Source organism: Solanum stenotomum, chromosome 6, assembly GCF_019186545.1.
Source record: "Solanum stenotomum isolate F172 chromosome 6, ASM1918654v1, whole genome shotgun sequence".
Taxonomy (NCBI): domain Eukaryota; kingdom Viridiplantae; phylum Streptophyta; class Magnoliopsida; order Solanales; family Solanaceae; genus Solanum; species Solanum stenotomum.
In genome coordinates this window covers 58,493,489-58,512,507 of record NC_064287.1, presented here as the reverse complement: position 1 = coordinate 58,512,507, position 19,019 = coordinate 58,493,489, and the positions used below count along the sequence as shown (strand labels likewise).

The 19,019-nt window shown below is 34.7% G+C and overlaps 4 protein-coding genes across 4 annotated transcripts; 2 read left to right on the top strand and 2 right to left on the bottom strand.

Annotated features, from left to right (window-relative positions):
* Positions 1 to 822: 822 nt before the first annotated feature.
* On the top strand, positions 823 to 3,536 carry LOC125867539 (L-ascorbate oxidase homolog). The gene is made up of 3 exons (XM_049548079.1): positions 823 to 1,720; positions 1,990 to 2,452; positions 3,051 to 3,536. The coding sequence occupies exons 1-3, from the start codon at positions 826 to 828 to the stop codon at positions 3,349 to 3,351; spliced, it is 1,659 nt and encodes a 552-aa protein (XP_049404036.1). The 5' UTR covers positions 823 to 825; the 3' UTR covers positions 3,352 to 3,536.
* A 1,274-nt stretch (positions 3,537 to 4,810) lies between these two features.
* LOC125868231 (probable methylenetetrahydrofolate reductase) lies at positions 4,811 to 10,713 on the bottom strand. The gene is made up of 11 exons (XM_049548862.1): positions 10,191 to 10,713; positions 9,163 to 9,223; positions 8,436 to 8,518; positions 8,125 to 8,298; positions 7,133 to 7,306; positions 6,923 to 7,023; positions 6,730 to 6,841; positions 6,259 to 6,339; positions 6,002 to 6,179; positions 5,322 to 5,656; positions 4,811 to 5,056 (listed from the first exon to the last, which is right to left on the bottom strand). The coding sequence occupies exons 1-11, from the start codon at positions 10,590 to 10,592 to the stop codon at positions 4,964 to 4,966; spliced, it is 1,794 nt and encodes a 597-aa protein (XP_049404819.1). The 5' UTR covers positions 10,593 to 10,713; the 3' UTR covers positions 4,811 to 4,963.
* A 1,328-nt stretch (positions 10,714 to 12,041) lies between these two features.
* On the top strand, positions 12,042 to 14,813 carry LOC125868232 (tyrosine-protein phosphatase DSP3-like). Its single transcript, XM_049548863.1, has 5 exons — positions 12,042 to 12,655; positions 13,343 to 13,436; positions 13,880 to 13,934; positions 14,160 to 14,203; positions 14,484 to 14,813. Exons 1-5 carry the CDS (start codon positions 12,516 to 12,518, stop codon positions 14,736 to 14,738), a joined length of 588 nt encoding a protein of 195 aa, XP_049404820.1. The 5' UTR covers positions 12,042 to 12,515; the 3' UTR covers positions 14,739 to 14,813.
* A 530-nt stretch (positions 14,814 to 15,343) lies between these two features.
* LOC125868982 (WRKY transcription factor SUSIBA2-like) lies at positions 15,344 to 17,456 on the bottom strand. The gene is made up of 3 exons (XM_049549536.1): positions 16,813 to 17,456; positions 16,408 to 16,566; positions 15,344 to 16,296 (listed from the first exon to the last, which is right to left on the bottom strand). The coding sequence occupies exons 1-3, from the start codon at positions 17,454 to 17,456 to the stop codon at positions 15,726 to 15,728; spliced, it is 1,374 nt and encodes a 457-aa protein (XP_049405493.1). The 3' UTR covers positions 15,344 to 15,725.
* Between the last annotated feature and the right edge of the window lie 1,563 nt (positions 17,457 to 19,019).

Genomic DNA, 19,019 nt, shown 5'->3' with positions numbered 1-19,019 from the left:
GTAAGTTTTGAAGATGGGTTACACCCAAGTCATTATAATGAAGGCATAAGATACAAAGCATAACTAATTGATTTCACGGCTCTAAATCGTTACTCCGATGCTCCTCTTCACAAAATAATAATATATAATTATTTTATTAAACGTGAGACTCGCAAATAATAAGATACATTACCTATTTTAATAAGCAAAATGCATTAATGCACTATTAAAATAAGAACGTTTCTAATACAATCAAAATATATCAAGTTAAATCCTTCCAAAATTACTCCTTTGTAGCATAAATAGGAGTAATAATTCTTTAAATCAACTTAAAATAAATATATATATTATTTTCCTCATCAATCCTACATTAAAAGGAGAATGTGATTACTTTAATGTCTTACTTACCCCAATCTAATAAAATTATTATTTTTCTCGACCATATAGTAAACAATTTTTAGATTTCATTTTCAAAGTTAAAAGTTCAATCTTTTGCATGCATTATTTTTCTTGTATAATTAAGAAAAAAATAATGACATTAAAAATATTTATAATAATAATAATAATAATAAAAGGAGAATGGCATAGCACAAGAAGAGCAATTTTGTTTAAAAATTAACCAAAGAGCAAACTATGCTTACGGACAAACCATAAAAAAATTAAATGGCTATCTTTTTCTTGTGACATATATAAATTAGCAATGTATTTTTTCCAACATAAAATTGTCAACTTGTTCTTATTTAGTTGTCCTTTCCTCTCATCAACATATAAAAAAAAAATTGTGATTTTTATATGTTAGAGTCAAAAGAGGACATAATTGAGAGAAAATAAAAAAATTTGCAAAAGATGAATAAACAAATAATTAGTTTTGTTCTTCTTTTGCTCTTTTCATGTTTGGTACATGGAGAAGATCCTTATCTTACTTTCGAGTGGAAAGTTACTTATGGAACTATTTCACCTCTAGGTGTACCACAACAAGTCATTTTAATCAATGGTCAATTCCCTGGACCTAAAATTAATTGTACATCAAACAACAACATTGTTGTAAATGTAATCAATCAATTAGATGAACCATTCCTTATAACATGGAAAGGGATTCAACAAAGGAAGAATTCATGGCAAGATGGTACATTGGGGACAAATTGTCCTATCCCTCCTGGTAAAAATTTCACCTATCATTTCCAGGTTAAGGATCAGATCGGTAGCTATTACTATCACCCTACAACCGCGCTACATAGGGCAGTTGGTGGGTATGGTCCTATAACTATATATAGTCGCGCATTGATCCCTGTACCATTTGATACACCGGCTGATGATTTCACCGTTCTTGTGAGTGATTGGTATACTAATAGTCATAAATCATTGAAAGGTCTTTTAGACACGGGGCGTTCACTAGGAAGGCCAGATGGGATTGTTATAAATGGTAAAAGCGGAAAAGGTGATGGTAAAGATGAGCCTATGTTTACAATGGTTAAAGGAAAGACATATAGGTTTAGGTTTTGTAACGTAGGTATGAAGGATACAATCAATGTTCGAATTCAAGGACATACAATGAAACTTGTTGAGATGGAAGGATCTCATACTGTTCAAAATTTGTATGAGTTGTTGGATATTCATTTGGGACAATGCTTATCTGTCTTGATTACTGCTGATCAAAACCCTAAGGATTATTTCATTGTTGCTACTTCACGTTTTACTAAGGAATCTCGTGTCGCAACCGCCACCATCCGTTATGCCAACGGTAATCTTGAATTACGTGATCATTTCATCTATAATTATTTAAACTGTTTGAATGAACATAAATAAAATCTATCAGAACACGGATATCCGTGGGAAATCTACATATTTCTAGTAACAACATTTTCAATTACTTGATTATATTTTGTTTTTAGCTCATTATGACATTTGAACTCTCTAGGACTTATGTCTACTCTAATACAATAATGGACTATTGTATCATGACAACCTCACATGTTTTGTTACTTATTTAATTATATTATGTTTCAACAGGTAAAGGTCCCGCCTCTCCTCTTGAAAAGAAAGAAGCTCCGGAAGGATGGGAGTGGTCACTCAACCAATTCAACTCATTCCGTTGGAATTTGACCGCGAGTTCAGCTAGACCTAACCCTCAAGGTAGTTACCACTACGGTCAAATCAACATCACACGAACCATTAGGTTGGTGAGCACCGCCGGTGTTGTGAACGGGAAACACCGTTACGCCATCAACGGTGTCTCACACACGGATCCCGAGATACCGATTAAGTTGGCTCAATACTATGGTGTTGCGGACAAGGTGTTCAAATATGGACTATGTAAGGATGAGTATATACCACCAAGTGGAAATGAAGTAATCACAATTGCACCTAATGTGGTTAATGTTACATATCGCAATTTTGTTGAAATTATACTTGAAAATCATGAGAAGAGTGTTCAATCTTGGCATTTGGATGGGTTCAACTTCTTTGCTGTTGCGTAAGTACCTCGATTCTCCTATACTTTTAAAGTTCTTAACATTGAATTCATCCTAATTTTTGAAATTATAAGTTCAACCGTTAATGATAATTACTAGAAACTTTATTGATTTGTCACACCACAAACATACAATACATCGTTGAATCATACACCACATACCTAAAATGTTTTACCACGTGAAAAATGTTATTTAAGTTATATGACAAATTGTAAGTATGCATAGGAGATCATCCTCCCCCCCCNCCCCCCCCCCCCCCCCCCAAACAACAACTATATCTCAATCCGGACCAGACCTGACTGCTAGGACAAGGCCTGGTATACTTTCTTCCCTTTATCAGCAGGCAGTATAGTCGCATTACAATTATTCCACCAGTAGAGAAAATTATATGAATTCTCATCGATCATGTCGAACTTTACGACAGTGACCTAAAATACAAAACCACCTATCTTTTTGACCCTCCTTAAAGTGTCCTAAAAATTTCTTACATAGTAGGGGTTTCAGATATCATTCCAAATCACCTATTCAAACTCCATAACTAATTTTTTTAAAAAAACTTTCTATATAAATTTCTGACTCCACCACTGCTCTGTCATTCAGGATTGCGCCGGGGAGATGGAAGCCAGAGATGAGACAAAACTACAACTTACTTGATGCCGTGAGTAGGAGCACAATCCAAGTGTACCCAAATTCATGGGCTGCAATTATAACAACTCTTGACAATGCTGGGCTTTGGAATTTAAGGTCCAATGCACTTGAAAAACAATATTTGGGCCATCAACTCTATTTTAGTGTTAATGCACCAAACACATCTTTGAAAGATGAGTACAACATGCCTGATAATGATATATTATGTGGAATCATCAAGGATTTGCCTCATCCAAAACCTTACTCCATATAAAAGTAGATCGATCGATCGAGCGAGCGATATGTGATATTATGTAACGAGATTTTATATTTTTGTATTCTCTTGAAAAAAACATCATATTTTTGTTGTTGTGGTATGAATTGATTAATTACTAGGATTTATTTCCAATTGTACATCTTAATTCCAAGAAAAATCAATGTATTTATCATTATTTTTCATGTCTCGAATGATTTATTTTCTGAATCATTTTGTAGTGAAATTTTATTTTTTTTCGGTCAAAGTATTCCGCGATTTGAATTTGAATTTCTTTTGTCTCGTGTTTCTTTTTTCAGTACGGTGAAATGAATTAGTTATTTGTTTCTTTAAATGTTTATAATATATTGACACTACTTCAAAACAACAAATACGTATCAATTTTGAGATAAGAAGTAAAAATTCAAAACTCGTTACAAGTTGAATAATTATAATTTTTTTTAAATTATTTTTTAATGAATTTTTGGTGGCTTGGTGGCCTTTTATTTTGATTACAGAAAATTTTGAGTTTGGCTGAATAGTAATTTAAATTCACTCGTTTCTTTTCTTAGAAAACTCTTCATCTCGTGTTGATTTGAGATGAATTTAAATAAAGTAATATGATTAGTAAGAATTTATATAATCGATTCCAAACTCATATAAAACTCCTTATCTCACTCAAAATATATATCAATTGAGACGTGAAAAATACAATTTTGCTGCATTGAAAATGTATTTCTTATTCTATGCATAATAAGATGATTGTACATATAAGTTTTGTATAATAAGATTGCACACAATAAATGATATTTTCAACATTGATCAAATATCATATTTTGAGAGACATTAGGTGTCTGAAGTTCGAACATATGTCCCTACAATTTCAAACAAAATTATGGGAAATTTGGTCTTCCCAAATCAAACTTCAAATGTGTAGGTCGAAAGTTTGCTTACTTTCAAATTGTCTAAAGTTAAATTTTGAAAGACAAACTTCAAACATGAACGTCTGAAATTTTATGCATCTAACACTCACAGTTTATCGAATCAATTATGTTTGCAGAAAAAAGTTACTTTTCCTTTTGTTATGACTATTGTGTCATCACAAAGAGTATAAGTTTAATGCACTAACAGTTTAAAAATTATTTTCACAATCAACTGATTATATGTTATAACATGTAAACTATACTAATAATATTTTTAGAAGAAAATAACTGTCAGCATATACAAGTTAAAGTCCATTAAAGTTTTTTGACAGTCTTAACTCCAACAGGTTTGTTTTTGTCTTGTCATTTTTGTCACTCGTCTCAGTTCTCTTACTTCATATCTCGACATGAATCCAGATTAGTCAGGTCCCAATGCAATATCGGACATCGAGTGGAAAATTCAAAAGAAAATATTTATATATAGAGTTAAATGAAAATTGTGTACAAATGCTCATGAATTTACCAAAGCTTAAAGAGCCAAGGTATATTAATAAATTTGTAGTCTATAAAAAGAATGAAGGGAACAAATACAAAACTGAATTATTCATGTTACATGACCATAAAAAACAACAATAAATCATTAAATTTCTGCTCAAATCCAAAGAAGAAACTTCATTGTGTGTAAAGAATTAGGATCTTTGTGTGTCTAACTAATTCCAGATCATATCCTTGAAGATGGCAAACAAATCTCCATTGATGTAATCGTTATCGACAAGGCTGACCAAGAAGTAACTGTTTTGAACCTGTAAAACGAAATGAAAATACCGTCTTATTAGTAGTTTACGAGCAAAAAACAGGTGTAATTTCACGGATGGTCATCGTAGAACTAGCTTTTGTAAAGGGAAAATAACTCAACTATGTGCTACATATATGCATAGTCAAGTTATTTCTCCGTTATTAGTTTTATCACTTTGATGCAATAATGGATGACCATCTGAGAAATTAACTCACAGCACATATTAGGTTGAATGGCAAAGGGACAAGATAGAGGAAGGTGTGTGAATGTACCTGTTCGAGTAATGTTCTAGATGGATCATTCTCGGGGTATAATTGAGCCCAACCTCTTGACCAGATTTCAAATGCCTCGTCTTTCCATACCATGAAGCTGGCAGGATCAACGACGGTTGGTTGTACAATCTCCTTAGCTGGGAAGACGCCCCATGTCACTGCATTGACGTCAATTTGGTTGACGTTGGACATCCAGTTTCCTTTCTTGTTCACAGCCATGTAGGTAAGGAAGGGGAAAGCCGTGCATTTTTCGATAACAGCATTTAACTTCTCACGCGAGCAAAAGAACTCTAAGTATGCCTTTTGATAAACAAATCCACCAGGACCACCCCATCCTGCAAAACAAGTTATTTGAAATTAAACAAAAGCATAATACATAAACTGACACTCTAACTTGGCATTAGCTAACAAGTAAGCACTCCAACTTTGAGAGTGTTCATCTAGACACCTCAACTTGGTCTCAACCGGCAACTAAACACTCAAATTCGTCCCTGCTGTATCTCGTGGACACACCCGATGCTGATGTGATATTTTGGAGGTGTCTAAATGATCATTTTGTAAGTTGGAGTGTTTACTTGCTAGCTGAGATCAAGTTTGAGCGTTTGTTTATGTATTATGCCTTAAAAGAAACAAATTAATCATCCTTGTGTACAGATGAGAAGTTTAAGCATCAAACTTACCAACTAAAGGAGCATCGGACTTTGCACCATTAACTGCTGGTTGGCTGTTAATAGTCAGGAAACCTTTCGAGTTTATATTACCCAAGTGATCATCGATGATCTTTGTCTCTGCCTGAAGCCCATCTAACTCAGACCAAGGACAACTTCTCAGCTTCCCGAGACAGTAGTTCATAAATCTCTGATGATGTGAAAATTCCGTTAGGACTTGGAAATGAGTCGGGTTTAGACAATAAGTGAAGTGTAACTCAAAACAATACCTCATAGATGTCTTCCACACTATTGAGAGCAATAGCCCATTCCTCTTGAAGTTTCTTATCACGTGAGCGTGCCCGCATGAACTGTTGGAGAGTGACAAAGGCAGCTATATCAGAGATCACGAAGGTAACTAGAACATTCTAGCTAGACCGATCAGCCCAAGAAACAGACAGTTCATGGGACTTCACTCAGATAGTTATATTACTTTGACCTTGTTTGCCTATTTAACCTTCAACCAAGGTTAAAGCTCCACAAGTAAAGCAGGATGAATAAAATCCTTTCTCATCTACACCAAAACGAATCTTTCTCCTTATTGTAGCAATATGATTCGATACGAAAAAAAGAAAAGAGGGGCTTAACAATGCTCTAGGAGTGGATGGTTTCCTATACTATACCTTATAAATTCTGCACTTTTAGTGAAATTATTCAACTAGTTAAGACCCTTAAACACAGAAAAGTATGATCTCAATCACCTGATAATCACTAAGTGCTCCATATGACGGATTTTTAGCATTGCCCCATCGGCCATGTGGAAACTCATCCCAACCAATGGTTCTTGAGATGTAGCTCTTCGGACGGTTGGCCCTACCATCATTGCAAATGGAAGATCAGCTTCTAATTACAATAAGGAGAATTATTTTGACATTGATTTGTATCTCTACATACCAGAATATAGGACGGACATCTTCTTTGATACGGAAAACATTTGTAGGACGTCTCCAAGGTAGTGGCCTAGAAATTTTGGACTCTTCAATCAATCCAAGATTCTGCATTTTCCAGACAACTCACATTGTAAGCAAAATTCATTCTATTTCTGAAATCATATCACTATTTCAACATATTTTAAAGCACAAATTACAAGGTAAGAAGATTAACCATCAAAATGGCCAATGCTGATTTCTCAATGTTTAATGTATAAAGATGCAATATCTTAATGCCACTGGCCATAATCTTCTTGCACATTTCAGTTCCAAGGTGAATTCCATATGCTTTCACAGCCTCTTCGTTATCCTTAATAGGTTCCAAGGCAGCTGTAATCTCTGCCGGGATCTATAATGTCATTAAGAAAGCGGGAAAAATGAGCATCTGGAGTGCAGGAACCAGGAGCAGCTAAACATCCAAGTCAATCAACATGTCGTATTCAAAGTTATCTTTTTTACTAAACATAAAATACAATAACGGCTCACAAAAGCGTCCCCAAGTATATAAAGAATAAAATGGATACCAACTGAACTTATGAATTTGATTGACCTAAGAAACAAGAAGAAAAACAGTGGATCAATAACATTTGGTCAAAGTAAATTGAGCTTCCAGTTAGCATGTCTATGCAACACTTGGATAAATCATCTTCACCACCATGCAGTGGTACAAATTAAGTCGTTCATGCTTTGAGGTGGAAATGTGAAACAAAGAATACAGTTGTAAACAAGAACTGAGCCAAGTCGTAAAGGGTGGTTAAGAAGGTTGACTGATGAAGCTTAAGTGAAGTAACAGATAGACATTCCAATAATGCAGAATACTGTGGTTAACTGAGGAAGACGAGCAAAGGGAGTCTTATTCAAGGAATTCATTCAACGAAAACAAACAAATAGTCAGGATTATTAGATGAGAATAGCTTGAAGATCTCTTCTTTTTTCTGGTTCATCGGGCCCAGAGACCAGCCCACAAAACTTCTTAAACATTAAAGGCTTCATAACATTATGTAAGATTAAGCACTGACAGGATAGTGCCAAAAAAAATATTTTGTAAAATGATATTTCCAAGTTGTTGTCATGCATCACAGTATGCAGAAGGCAACATTTGAGCTGACATGCAGACACTTAATTTAAGACTGAAGATGGATTGTACTCTAAAAAATAAAGGAGTACCCTAGTTTTGCAAAATCCAGTCATGCGCAAGAAGCCCTTATAATTGTTGATGGGCATGATTCCTGGAACAATGGGACAAGTTATCCCAATTTGACGACAATCACTGACAAACTTGAGGAAATTATCAGTATCATAGAAGAGTTGAGTTACAATGAGATCAGCTCCAGCATCAACCTGAAGAATACAAGTTCCCACAAGTGTCAGAAACTTACGAACAAAACAAGAACACTTCACTTTTCTTCTTCATGGCAGATTAATGTAAAATATATTATATTCACCCAAAGATGAAACATAATGCTGGGAATAACTACCTTTTGTTTGAGATAGGCAAGTTCGTTTTCGTATGTCTCTAGTGTAGCTAGTCCAGTTGAAGGTATAACATCAGGATGCGCCTCTGAAAAGCAATAACATAGTCAATATCAGCATCGGAACAGAAGAAGAACCTCATATTTCTCAAGGTTAGTGTAGAAGAAGATCATATTGCAGAAACAAAAAAGGCAACCAAAATTGGACAAATTTTACTTTATACTTCCTCAGTTTCATTCTATGTGCTAGTATTGACCAGACACGGGGTTTAAAATATGAATTATGTCTTATTCTTCCTCTATTTCAATTTGTTTGTCTTACTTTCCTTTTTAGTTTGTTTAAAAAAGAATGCTACTTTCTATATTTAGTAACTCTCTACCCCCAACATTCTACATGGCATATTTAAGACCACAAGATTCAAAGGATGTTTCGGTATATTACACATATCTTTAGTTCCAGACAAACAAATTGAAACGGATAGAGTATATCTTATATTAGCAATAGTGAAAGAAAATACTAAGATAATTGCTCAAAAGTTAGTTTGATAGAGGAAACATCAAATCTTAAATTTTGGATAGTGAATTTGGATTCTTGTAAGTTGTTAAAGTAGTATAGAAGTATGATAGTATGAACCATTTTGGGACGTCCTGAAACGGAAAGAGTATCAAAGAAAATGAAACAAATGAAGTAATGAAATACACCAAAAAAATCCCAAGAAGATTGGTAACTAACCTGGGTAACCCGCAACAGTGATCCCAAAGTAATCCCCATACTTGGCCCGCATGTGCTTTACCTGCAAAGGAAAACAAAGGCAATCGAATTATAACGCAAATATTATAGCAGTAGTAGAAGAATTACTGTATGAGACAAATCAATCAGATCCCAGATCAAAGACTATTAATAATGAACCTAAGCTGCATTCAAGCATTAAATTCTATGAGTTCAGAGTGGACGTGGCCATCATATAAATCAAGTTTAATTTTTTTTCCGTATGTATAGATGTTCCAAGATAAAAGCAATGTGTTCAGTTGGAACTGCTATGAACATTTGCAGATGCAGCATATTATCAACAATGGGTCCAGCTGAACGCCTGAACCCGACATTCCTTTTTCTTTTACAACCGTGGTGTCTGGTCCAAGCTTGCGCGTGTCTCAACTAATTCCACGGGATGCTGCCACCTCCCACCAACAACAAGTACCAGGTAACTCTACACCAAGACTAGGACAGATGTGAAGAAATTAAATAGTGCTTTTTTGTCTCTGATGGAATTTGAACCTAAGATTCCACCTCGACATTTTCAACACAGAAATATATATATATATATATATATATATATACAAAGTACTTAAAAATTCAACAAAGATCGAATTTTGAACCCAACATTTCAAAATGTGTAATGTTTTTAGCAATCAACATGTTGCACCTGAGACCCCATGGTTCCCACCTCGGCATTTTCAACACGGAACTATAGATATACATGTACAAACTACCTCAAAATTCAACAAAGATCAAATTTTGAACCCAATATTTCAAAATGGTGTAATGCATTCAGCAATCAAAACACGTTGAACCTAAGACCTCATGGTTCCCACCTCGACATTTCCAACACAGAAACATACATATACATGTACAAACTACTTCAAAACTCAACAAAGATCAAATTTTGAACCCAACATTTCAAAATATGTAATGCATTCATCAATCAAACCATTCTAAACACATAAAAATCAAATCTTGGAATCAAAAATAGTAATTTTTACCAGATCTAAAGCACAAGCAAAACCACCTTCAACTTGAACAAACTTATCTTGTCCATGAGGAGGATCTCCACGAAGAGCAAGAACATTTTGAATCCCATTAGACTTAATAGTTTCAAGAGCATGATCAATTTTCTCAACAGGCATATTTGTACAAGTCAAATGCATCATTGTCTCAACACACACCATATTCTGCATCCTATTTGAAATTTCAAGAGTCAGATCTGCTGTTGAACCACCAGCACCCCATGTAATATCACAAAAAGATGGGTTATGTGACACCATTCTTTCCATTCTTTCAAACAAATTATCAACCCCATCTTCAGTTTTTGGTGGAAAAAACTCAAAAGAGAAAACTACTCTGTCATCTTTCACAGATTCTTGAATTTTCTCAATAACCTTCATTTTATTTTTAACAATGTAGGATCAAATTGGGGGTGCTTAGGAAAAAGGGTAAGTGAAGAATCTTGAAAATGGTTAGAGGAAAGGTAAAAATAGGTAGAAGATTGAAGGAGTATGTGGCCTTGCCATGTAGTCTCCCAACAACCTTCTTCTTCTTCTTTTTTATTGTAAGGTCACAAAGTTTTGTGATTTTTTATTTTATTTTATTTTTTATAATTATTTGGTATTCGAAATTTATATAAAGAAAGTGAGTAATAGATAGTCGAAATGACCTTTAGGTAAGCTTATATTTATGGTATTTTGGCTTTTTAAAAATGTCGTTAAAAGTATAGCAGATTCTCTAGAAGTGGTGTATCTTTGGAGAATTTGACACGAATGTGTAGCATCCTTTTCAAAAAGCCCGAGCAACGTAGGTTTATAGACAGTTGGCGCGGCTATTCTACTAAGTAAGGCCTTCCACCAGTATAGGTATTGAATGACTCTGGTACAAGAACGTAGGCAGGTAAAAAGAAATCAACACAACTCTTTCAATGAACTATGATTCATGGGTTTTCTGAACATGTTGTTGCATTCATGTTGAATAAAAAATGCATTATTTTTTAAGGATCTTACATGCACTCAACGACGTTATTAAAAAGTATGAGTAGTGTTTTATGTTCTTTTACTCCTAAAACTTGTAGTAATTGTTGTGGATGACACCTCTAATTCTAAAATCTAAGTATCTTTATTTATTTATTTTAAAATAACGTTTTGGTCAATTTCACACAAGATATATTATTGATGTAATGTCTTGGCTAATTTGAGTGTAATTGGACAATTGACTATCGATTAGTGTCCCACAACAATATAAGGTGGACTCATTATCCACTGAACTTCGAATCACACTATGCACTAACCTTTGAAAATTTCTCGATTATCAACCAATAATATTCCTTAGTAAATTGAGAAAGGTTGAATTGGACCTTTTTTCTTAATGCAATCTATTGGTTACAATTGATAGCCCCCCACAAGTCCTAGCTGTGTATAAAGGGAAAGGTGATCCAATTACCATGTGGGCCGTTGTTGGGGCTAGCTAGAGGATTGAATTCTGTGAATAGAATTGTTTTTGATAAAATATGTTCTTTTTTCATATATTTTACGTGATTTAATATTAAATTAATTAGGACTTCAACATGGTTCATCCAACTTTAATAGTTGGAGTGACATTTGAGCTTGACTTATTCAATATCTTATTTCTTCTCTTGTAATTGTGACCTCAAAAAACTCAACTTGTCGTAGAAAACAAAACAATATAAATACTTTTCAAAAAGTGCGGATTGTGACCCCTCAATTCTTTTTTCTTAGACATGATAATATCTAATGAAAATAAACATAATTTAATTAATTTGAAAGGTCAAAAACAATTGGATAATGTAAAAGGGCACAACATATGAATAATTGTCTATATGAACTTTGAAAAATCCACAATAATCCCAAAAAAAATGAACTTTTTGTAGTTGAATTACTAGAAGAATATTATCCAAAAATCCCCATATGACAACTTAAACCTTTTTTCTTGATTTACAGTTTGAAACCTTTTTTTCAGTTACGATTCATATAGTTCACTTCAACTTTCTTGGGGTTAATGCAAAATGCAAAATTTCAACTTTCATGATGTTTAGTAAAAGTCTTTTCTTCGTGACTGATTTACATATTCGACTCCAACTTTTTTGGGATTGATGCTATACCAACTTTCTTGATTTTTAGTTGAAGTCTTTTTTCTGCGACGATTCACATAGCTGACTCCAACTTTTTTGGAATTAAGGCTTAACTCTTAATTTCTTGGAGTCGAGTCATAATTCAACTTTCTTGAGATTGAGGCGTAGTTGTTATATATAGTTTTATGTGAATCTTGTGAGATTAAAGAGTAGAAAAAAAAAAGTGGATATGATTTTGCAAGAAGATGATGGTAATTTGGTGCCACCTACAAATTTCTCAGCAGTGGAAGATAACTGCATTTATAGATCTGGTTTCCCTCAGTCCTCCAATTTCCCATTTTTGCAATCACTCAATTTGAGCTCTATCATGTTAGTCTCTCTCTCTCTCTTATTGATAGTGAGGTTGTAGTATTTCTTCTTTAGTTTCTTGTCCTTCGATTTCTGTTACTATCTGTTGTTTCTGGTAGGTATTTCAATTATCGCACTATTTTATTGTAGTTGTTGTTCTTTTTTCAGGATGATTTGTCGTGCTTTCTATAGTATTTTGTCAATGATTACTTCACTTATGTTATCTTTTTCGACCTGCTTTGATATGCTTTTACTTGAGTTGAGTGTCTTTTGGAAATGAACTCTCTACCTCCCAAGGTAGGGTAAGGTCTGTGTACAGTCTACCCTCTCCATACCTCAGTCGTGGAATTAAATTGACCTATAACGGTAGCCAACTCTGTGTATCACGTCCGAGGGGTGACCTAGTGTTCAATGAAATTGGTTGAGAAAACCGTGAGGTCTCGGGTTTTAATTCCAAGTAGAGGCAACAATATTAGGTTATTTTCTTTCCATCTATCCGAGTCTTGGTTGATAGAGTTAACTGTGTTAAATTTCACTAGCAGTGTAAGTGCATATAAGTTCAATTTCTCATTCTTCTTTTCAAGATTTTATGAATTTGTTCTAATCATTCTTCCCCAGACACTGCTAATGCGGAATGTTTTGTGTATCGAACTGCCTTTTTTTTGGTATTATTATGTGAGGATTGATATTTTGCTTTGTTGTTTACAGATGTTTGTGTCCAGAGCCTTATCCTGAAGAGAATTTGGAGTTTCTTCAATTTAACAAAGTACAGCTTTTCCAATTTGGAATGGATGGCACCAAGGTAGTTCATTTATATTTCTTCTATAATTTGTTCCTTTATCGGTAGAGGAGGAGGATTGCGGTAGGTTAACGATTATAGTAAAAAACTAATCTAATTAATAAGTATCCTAAAAAGATACGAATTCATATAACCGACTCCAACTATCTGAGGATTGAGTAGTAGTTGACTTAAAGATATTGTGTGTATGTGTTTCGTTGATGCGACTTTAGGTTTTTATAATGAGTTTAAGTTCTATGCAATGAAGGGTGTGTCAAAAGTATGGGAAAAATGATAACTGACCTGTTATCACAGAGTAAAATTCATTGATAACGTAAAAAGATCTTTACGGTGTCACTGTATATAACTTAAATCCTCATGTAATATGATCAAATGCAAGAAATATTAATTAATTTTCATCTTAAGAAATATTCAGATTCATGAAAGTTGAAGTTTTTTCTGTTTAGGAGTCATCGACTATGTCGAGGAGTGCTATAACAGAGGCTTTGAAAGTATTAACGGGTATACAATCTCGAGCATTCTCTCTCCCTATCATGTTTTTAGGCTCATAATTCAAGTCTATGTTGCTCGGACTCTCCAAAAAATGGTGTCAGGTATGTGTCGGATCCTCCAAAAGTAGTGCTTTTTGAGGATCCGACATGGGTGAGGTAACATTTTTGAGAGTCCGAGCAACAGAGCTAGGTTCTTATATATGCATGTTAACTTTCTTTCTGTATTTGTCTCCAGATGTTAGAAATCATCCAGTTCTTATCCACTGCAAGCGCGGAAAGGTACATTGATTTCGTTATTTTTAGTTCAAGCACCTCCTAGATGTGCACTTTTCTACAATAACCAACCTACTATAACCGATTAAATTACACCGATTGTGTAAATATATGTTACATTGTTGGTGTATATAAGTAAAATATGCTTCTTGATGTTAGAGTTGGACGTTTAAGCTTGAATCTTATCCGATTTGTTTTCTTAACTTCTGTTTGATCTTGGCATTGCTGCTTCGATTCTCATTTCTCATGCTGATTGTAATAACGCATACTATATTTGCTCCTGCAGCATCGAACAGGTCGCATCGTTGGTTGTCTAAGGAAATGGCAGAGTTGGTGTTTGTCTTCTGTGATGGACGAGTACAAGCATTTTGCTGGCGCGAAATGGAGGGAAACAGATGTGAGATTTCTCGAGACTTATGATGTTTCGTGCGTAAGGCATTGCCTCGAGAGCATTATCTACACGTATTATGGTTCAACGAAAAGATGTTTGCTATGTATAGAAGAAATTCTGCAGAAACCTCTGATGACTTCTGTTCTATAGAGGCACTATATCAATCCTTATTGTATTTTGAAGGAATCAGATATTCTTTTGTTCGTTCAGTTGTAAAAATCCGTTCTTTGTGTCATCTAAGTGAAAAGTTCTGTTAGGTTCTTAGTAACAGTCCACGACCTTTCCTCTTTTACTTCACCAATTGTTCCTAATGGAAGGATATTTATTCAGAGATAAGGTTGATTGTTGGGGTCTGGTTGCTGCTTCTTTTAGAATGGTGTTGTCTGATCCAGCTTTTATGAACCTCGACTAATTCACCGGGCATATACTTCCACCCACCTGCATGTTTATCGCGTAACTTTACCACTCATTATGCATAGTGGGTATTTACCTTGGAGTCCAAATTGGACCGAACCATTTGTCAGCTATGGTTCCCTTTTAGGTAGATGAGAAGAAATCACCTAGTGTCTCTTCTACCGGGATTCAGGTCTTGTTTCCCGATATTACTACTCCAACTTTTTGATCGCTAGGCCACTTCCTCGAGAGCTCAGGTTTGGTAATAAATAGTTTGAAGATTAATGAGAGATATTTGGAGATTTTCTGCATTTTTCGAGTTGTCACAAAGGCAACAGTTTCAGAAATGTCAACAGAGAATATTGATGGAAAATCGGGTAATTCCCCTCATATTCATTGTTGGCTAATGAATCGTTTACATCTGCTTGCTTAACGCTATACAATTGATGTTTATGTTAGTAACGATGCCAACAATTAGGCCAAAATACTTGGCCTGTTATGCAAGTTGCAAGTTCTTGAAATGCACAGTTATCGCCTTTCATTGAAGTGATGCTCCATATAGCTTGTTTGCTCACTGACATGTTGGTTCCAATGTGTCGTAGCCTCGATTGGTTCCACCTTGATCAAAGGGGATAAATACATATATATTTCTAAACCTTGAACTGTGTGTATTATTTAAGTCGAAAGCAGTGACTGCAAAGAATCTATACTGAATGATGTATCAGAAGACAGCTAGTGGAAGAGCTAGGTCCAGTACTGAATCTCGTCTTTGGCTTTAAGGAGTCTCGAATTATTGTTGTCAGCGTTAATATGTTGTGTATTCCCATCTGCTAAAAAAGAATTGGATGCACCATTTGGCAGTAAGAAATTGTTATTCAAATGAAAGTGAGACTCATTCTGTCTTGCAGGAAAGCTCATTCGCGATGGCAATGGCAATGGTAATGGGAAGTCTGGGAGTTGTAAAGAAGTAGCTCCGAAACTCAAGTCCCCGAGGTAACTTGCACCAAAACTTGGCCTTAAATATTCGCTTCCCATGAAATGCTTTCTTTCGAATGGAATTGGTAGATCTTGAAATTGCACTCTGATATTTGAATCTTTGAGACTTTTTCGAGATGTTGTTGTGCAAGGCTGTTGCCCGTTGTTCAACATTGATGCTGAACGAACGTTTCCTGAAACACCATTCGTCTTGTTTGTTGATGGCACTTCATGGTTATGTTTCCCTTCATATGTTGTGATTACTGATTTAAAGTCATCTGCTGCCCTTTCGACATGTTTCCTCACTATGCATCCAGCACTCGTACATTTGTAGTAGCTCCTACACATGAAACAATTCTTTAAACATACCAACGGAGTTAAAGAGTTGTGTTTCTCGGACTCTTTCAAAAAAACACATAAAATTGTCAACATACAACTATGCATTTTATACCTGGGGTTCGGGTTTCCTTTGACAACTTTCTGGCCATATTTTCTCCAGCGATAGCCATCTTCAAGAATATCAATTTCACTCGCCACCTGTAGGACTACTTTTGGTTCTCTCACTGTTCTTGACAGAAAACTTGGTTCGACTAAATAACCGTCTTTCTTCCTGAGGTCAATTCCACAACTTAAATAAGTTAAATAGATCACCATTCGTGTTACATACAAACACAATGAGTATTGGATCCTCTACAAGTACTAGTGCATTTTTTGAGTATCCGACACATGTGAGACAACATTATTGGACAGTCCGAGCAACTTAGCACACTTTTTACCCATAGACAGATGGTCAGGCTGAACGGACTGCTAGATGGATCAAACAAAAGAAAAAGAAGGGTGGGGAGGAAATGCATACCTTCTTTTCGTCTCTAATTCATACTCATTGATACCATCACCAAGAAAATTACCTTCTTGAGTGGCTAAATCTTCATCTTCAGCATCAAATATAGCAAGTTTAGAAGAAATCTCATGAGATTCAAACACATTGATATTGTTCGACAACATTGGATCGGAGGCATCAGACAGGACAGGTGCAGAGGGTATTCTTTCTAGTCCTGCAACATCTCTATTGTACTCATATTGTTGATCATTTCTCCATAATGATGATCCATTTTCTTGGGCAACAACATATATATCATCTGTAGTTTTTCGTCGAAGATGTTGAGGTTTTGGATGATTATGAGCACCATTGTAGACAATTTCTATAACTTGTCCATTTGGTGCACACTCAACTTTTTTCCTCACAAGACAATTTTGTTGAGTACATTTATAGTAACTTCTTGGAAAATTACTCCCTTTAACTTGCTTTTGTCCATATTTTCTCCATGTGTATCCATCATCTGATGAATTGTTAGCACTAATGCTACTACTAAATATGCCTCTCTGCTCAAATTGTTGGTTTTGTTTCTTGCTAAATTCTTCTTCTTGCTGAGGGATTTCATTGTTTCTTGACTCAATACAATTCAAAATTTGTCCAACATTCTCAGTTGGTGTCTGCATTTCAGGGGAAACACATAACTTCCAAAATTTAATATTATATCAGACAAGTATTGAAAACATTTATGAACTTAACGCAAACTATTAGTTTCATTCCTCTACTTGACTAATGAAACTTAGATACACCTCAAATCTGTCACATGACATAGCAAATAGTTTCAAATTCTTGTACGAGCATGGGATTGTTAATAAAAAGCCGAGGGAAGTGTTGAAAACACCCCTAAACTTGGCGAAAATTTAGGGGAGTGTATTTCACTCATGTTGCAAGATCGGGGGTGTGTTTAAGTTCAGTTAGTCAAGTAAAGGGTGTTTTTTAAGGCTGTCAAAACTCCTCTCGTATTATATCAATGAGACACTTAACACCGATAAAGTTATCTTCATATGACCTATAAACAAAAGTTACATACCAACAAAATGGACAAACCAAACCGAAATTTCACGTTGTACATGTTTCATTATATCAATGAGACACTAAACCACATATAAAGTTGTTTCTGTGTAACCTATACAAAAGTAACATACCAACAAAATGTACAAACCAAACTGAAATTTCATGTTATACATGTAACATTATATCAATGAGACACTAAACCACTGATAAAGTTGTTTCTGTGTAACCTATACAAAAGTAACATACAACAAAATGTACAAATCAAACCAAAACTTCATGTTGTACATGTTACATTATATCAATGAGACACTAAACTAGTACAGTTGTCTTCATACAACCTACAAGTCACAAGTTCGAACCGTGGAAGCAACGACTGTCTATATTACACCCTTTGAGATGTAGCCCTTCCCTAGACCCTGCGTGAGCGTATAATGTTTTGTTCATCGAGTTACCTTTTTAGACACTAAACCATTGACACAATTATGGTAAGTACTACTCAATGCTTAATCATAAGTTTCAGATTCAAGCCTAATAATCTCATTGCCTAATAATTTCTATCCATCACAACTATGTAAAAGATATTTACACATCATTTATTAGATAATTAAATATAAAATCTTTTTGACTAATAATTTCCACTTTTGACTTTCACAAACATCATCTTTCCATATACTTTCAAATAAATAAACACACAAACAACAACAACAAAAATCATGCAAATATTCAAAAATTCCATAAAATTAAATCCAAAAAAATTTAAAAATTTATACCAGTGAACTTGTTTGCATGAACGGAGAATCAAGCAATGCCGCCGGACTAATGCCGGGAGGTATCGTCAGAAAATCCATCCGGCAAGGTGGCGATGATGACTTGGCCGGTAAACGAAAATATCACTAGAAGCTCGTAAATAAACGTTCACCAGCAATAACAATAACATCGCTTCAATCCCAAATAAATGAAGAGAAATTTGCTCATATTGTCCGTCTCAAATACATTAAAAAAAACGAAAATTATAATAAGTTGATAGCCAACGTAAAAAACTACTAAATCTAGAAATACTTTGAATAATTAATGTAAAATGATACCTGAAATGTCACTACGTCAACTTGTTTGCCTCGAAAAAATCACATTTGGTTGCCTAGCATTCAACAAATGCTAGGCTTATTATTACTAAT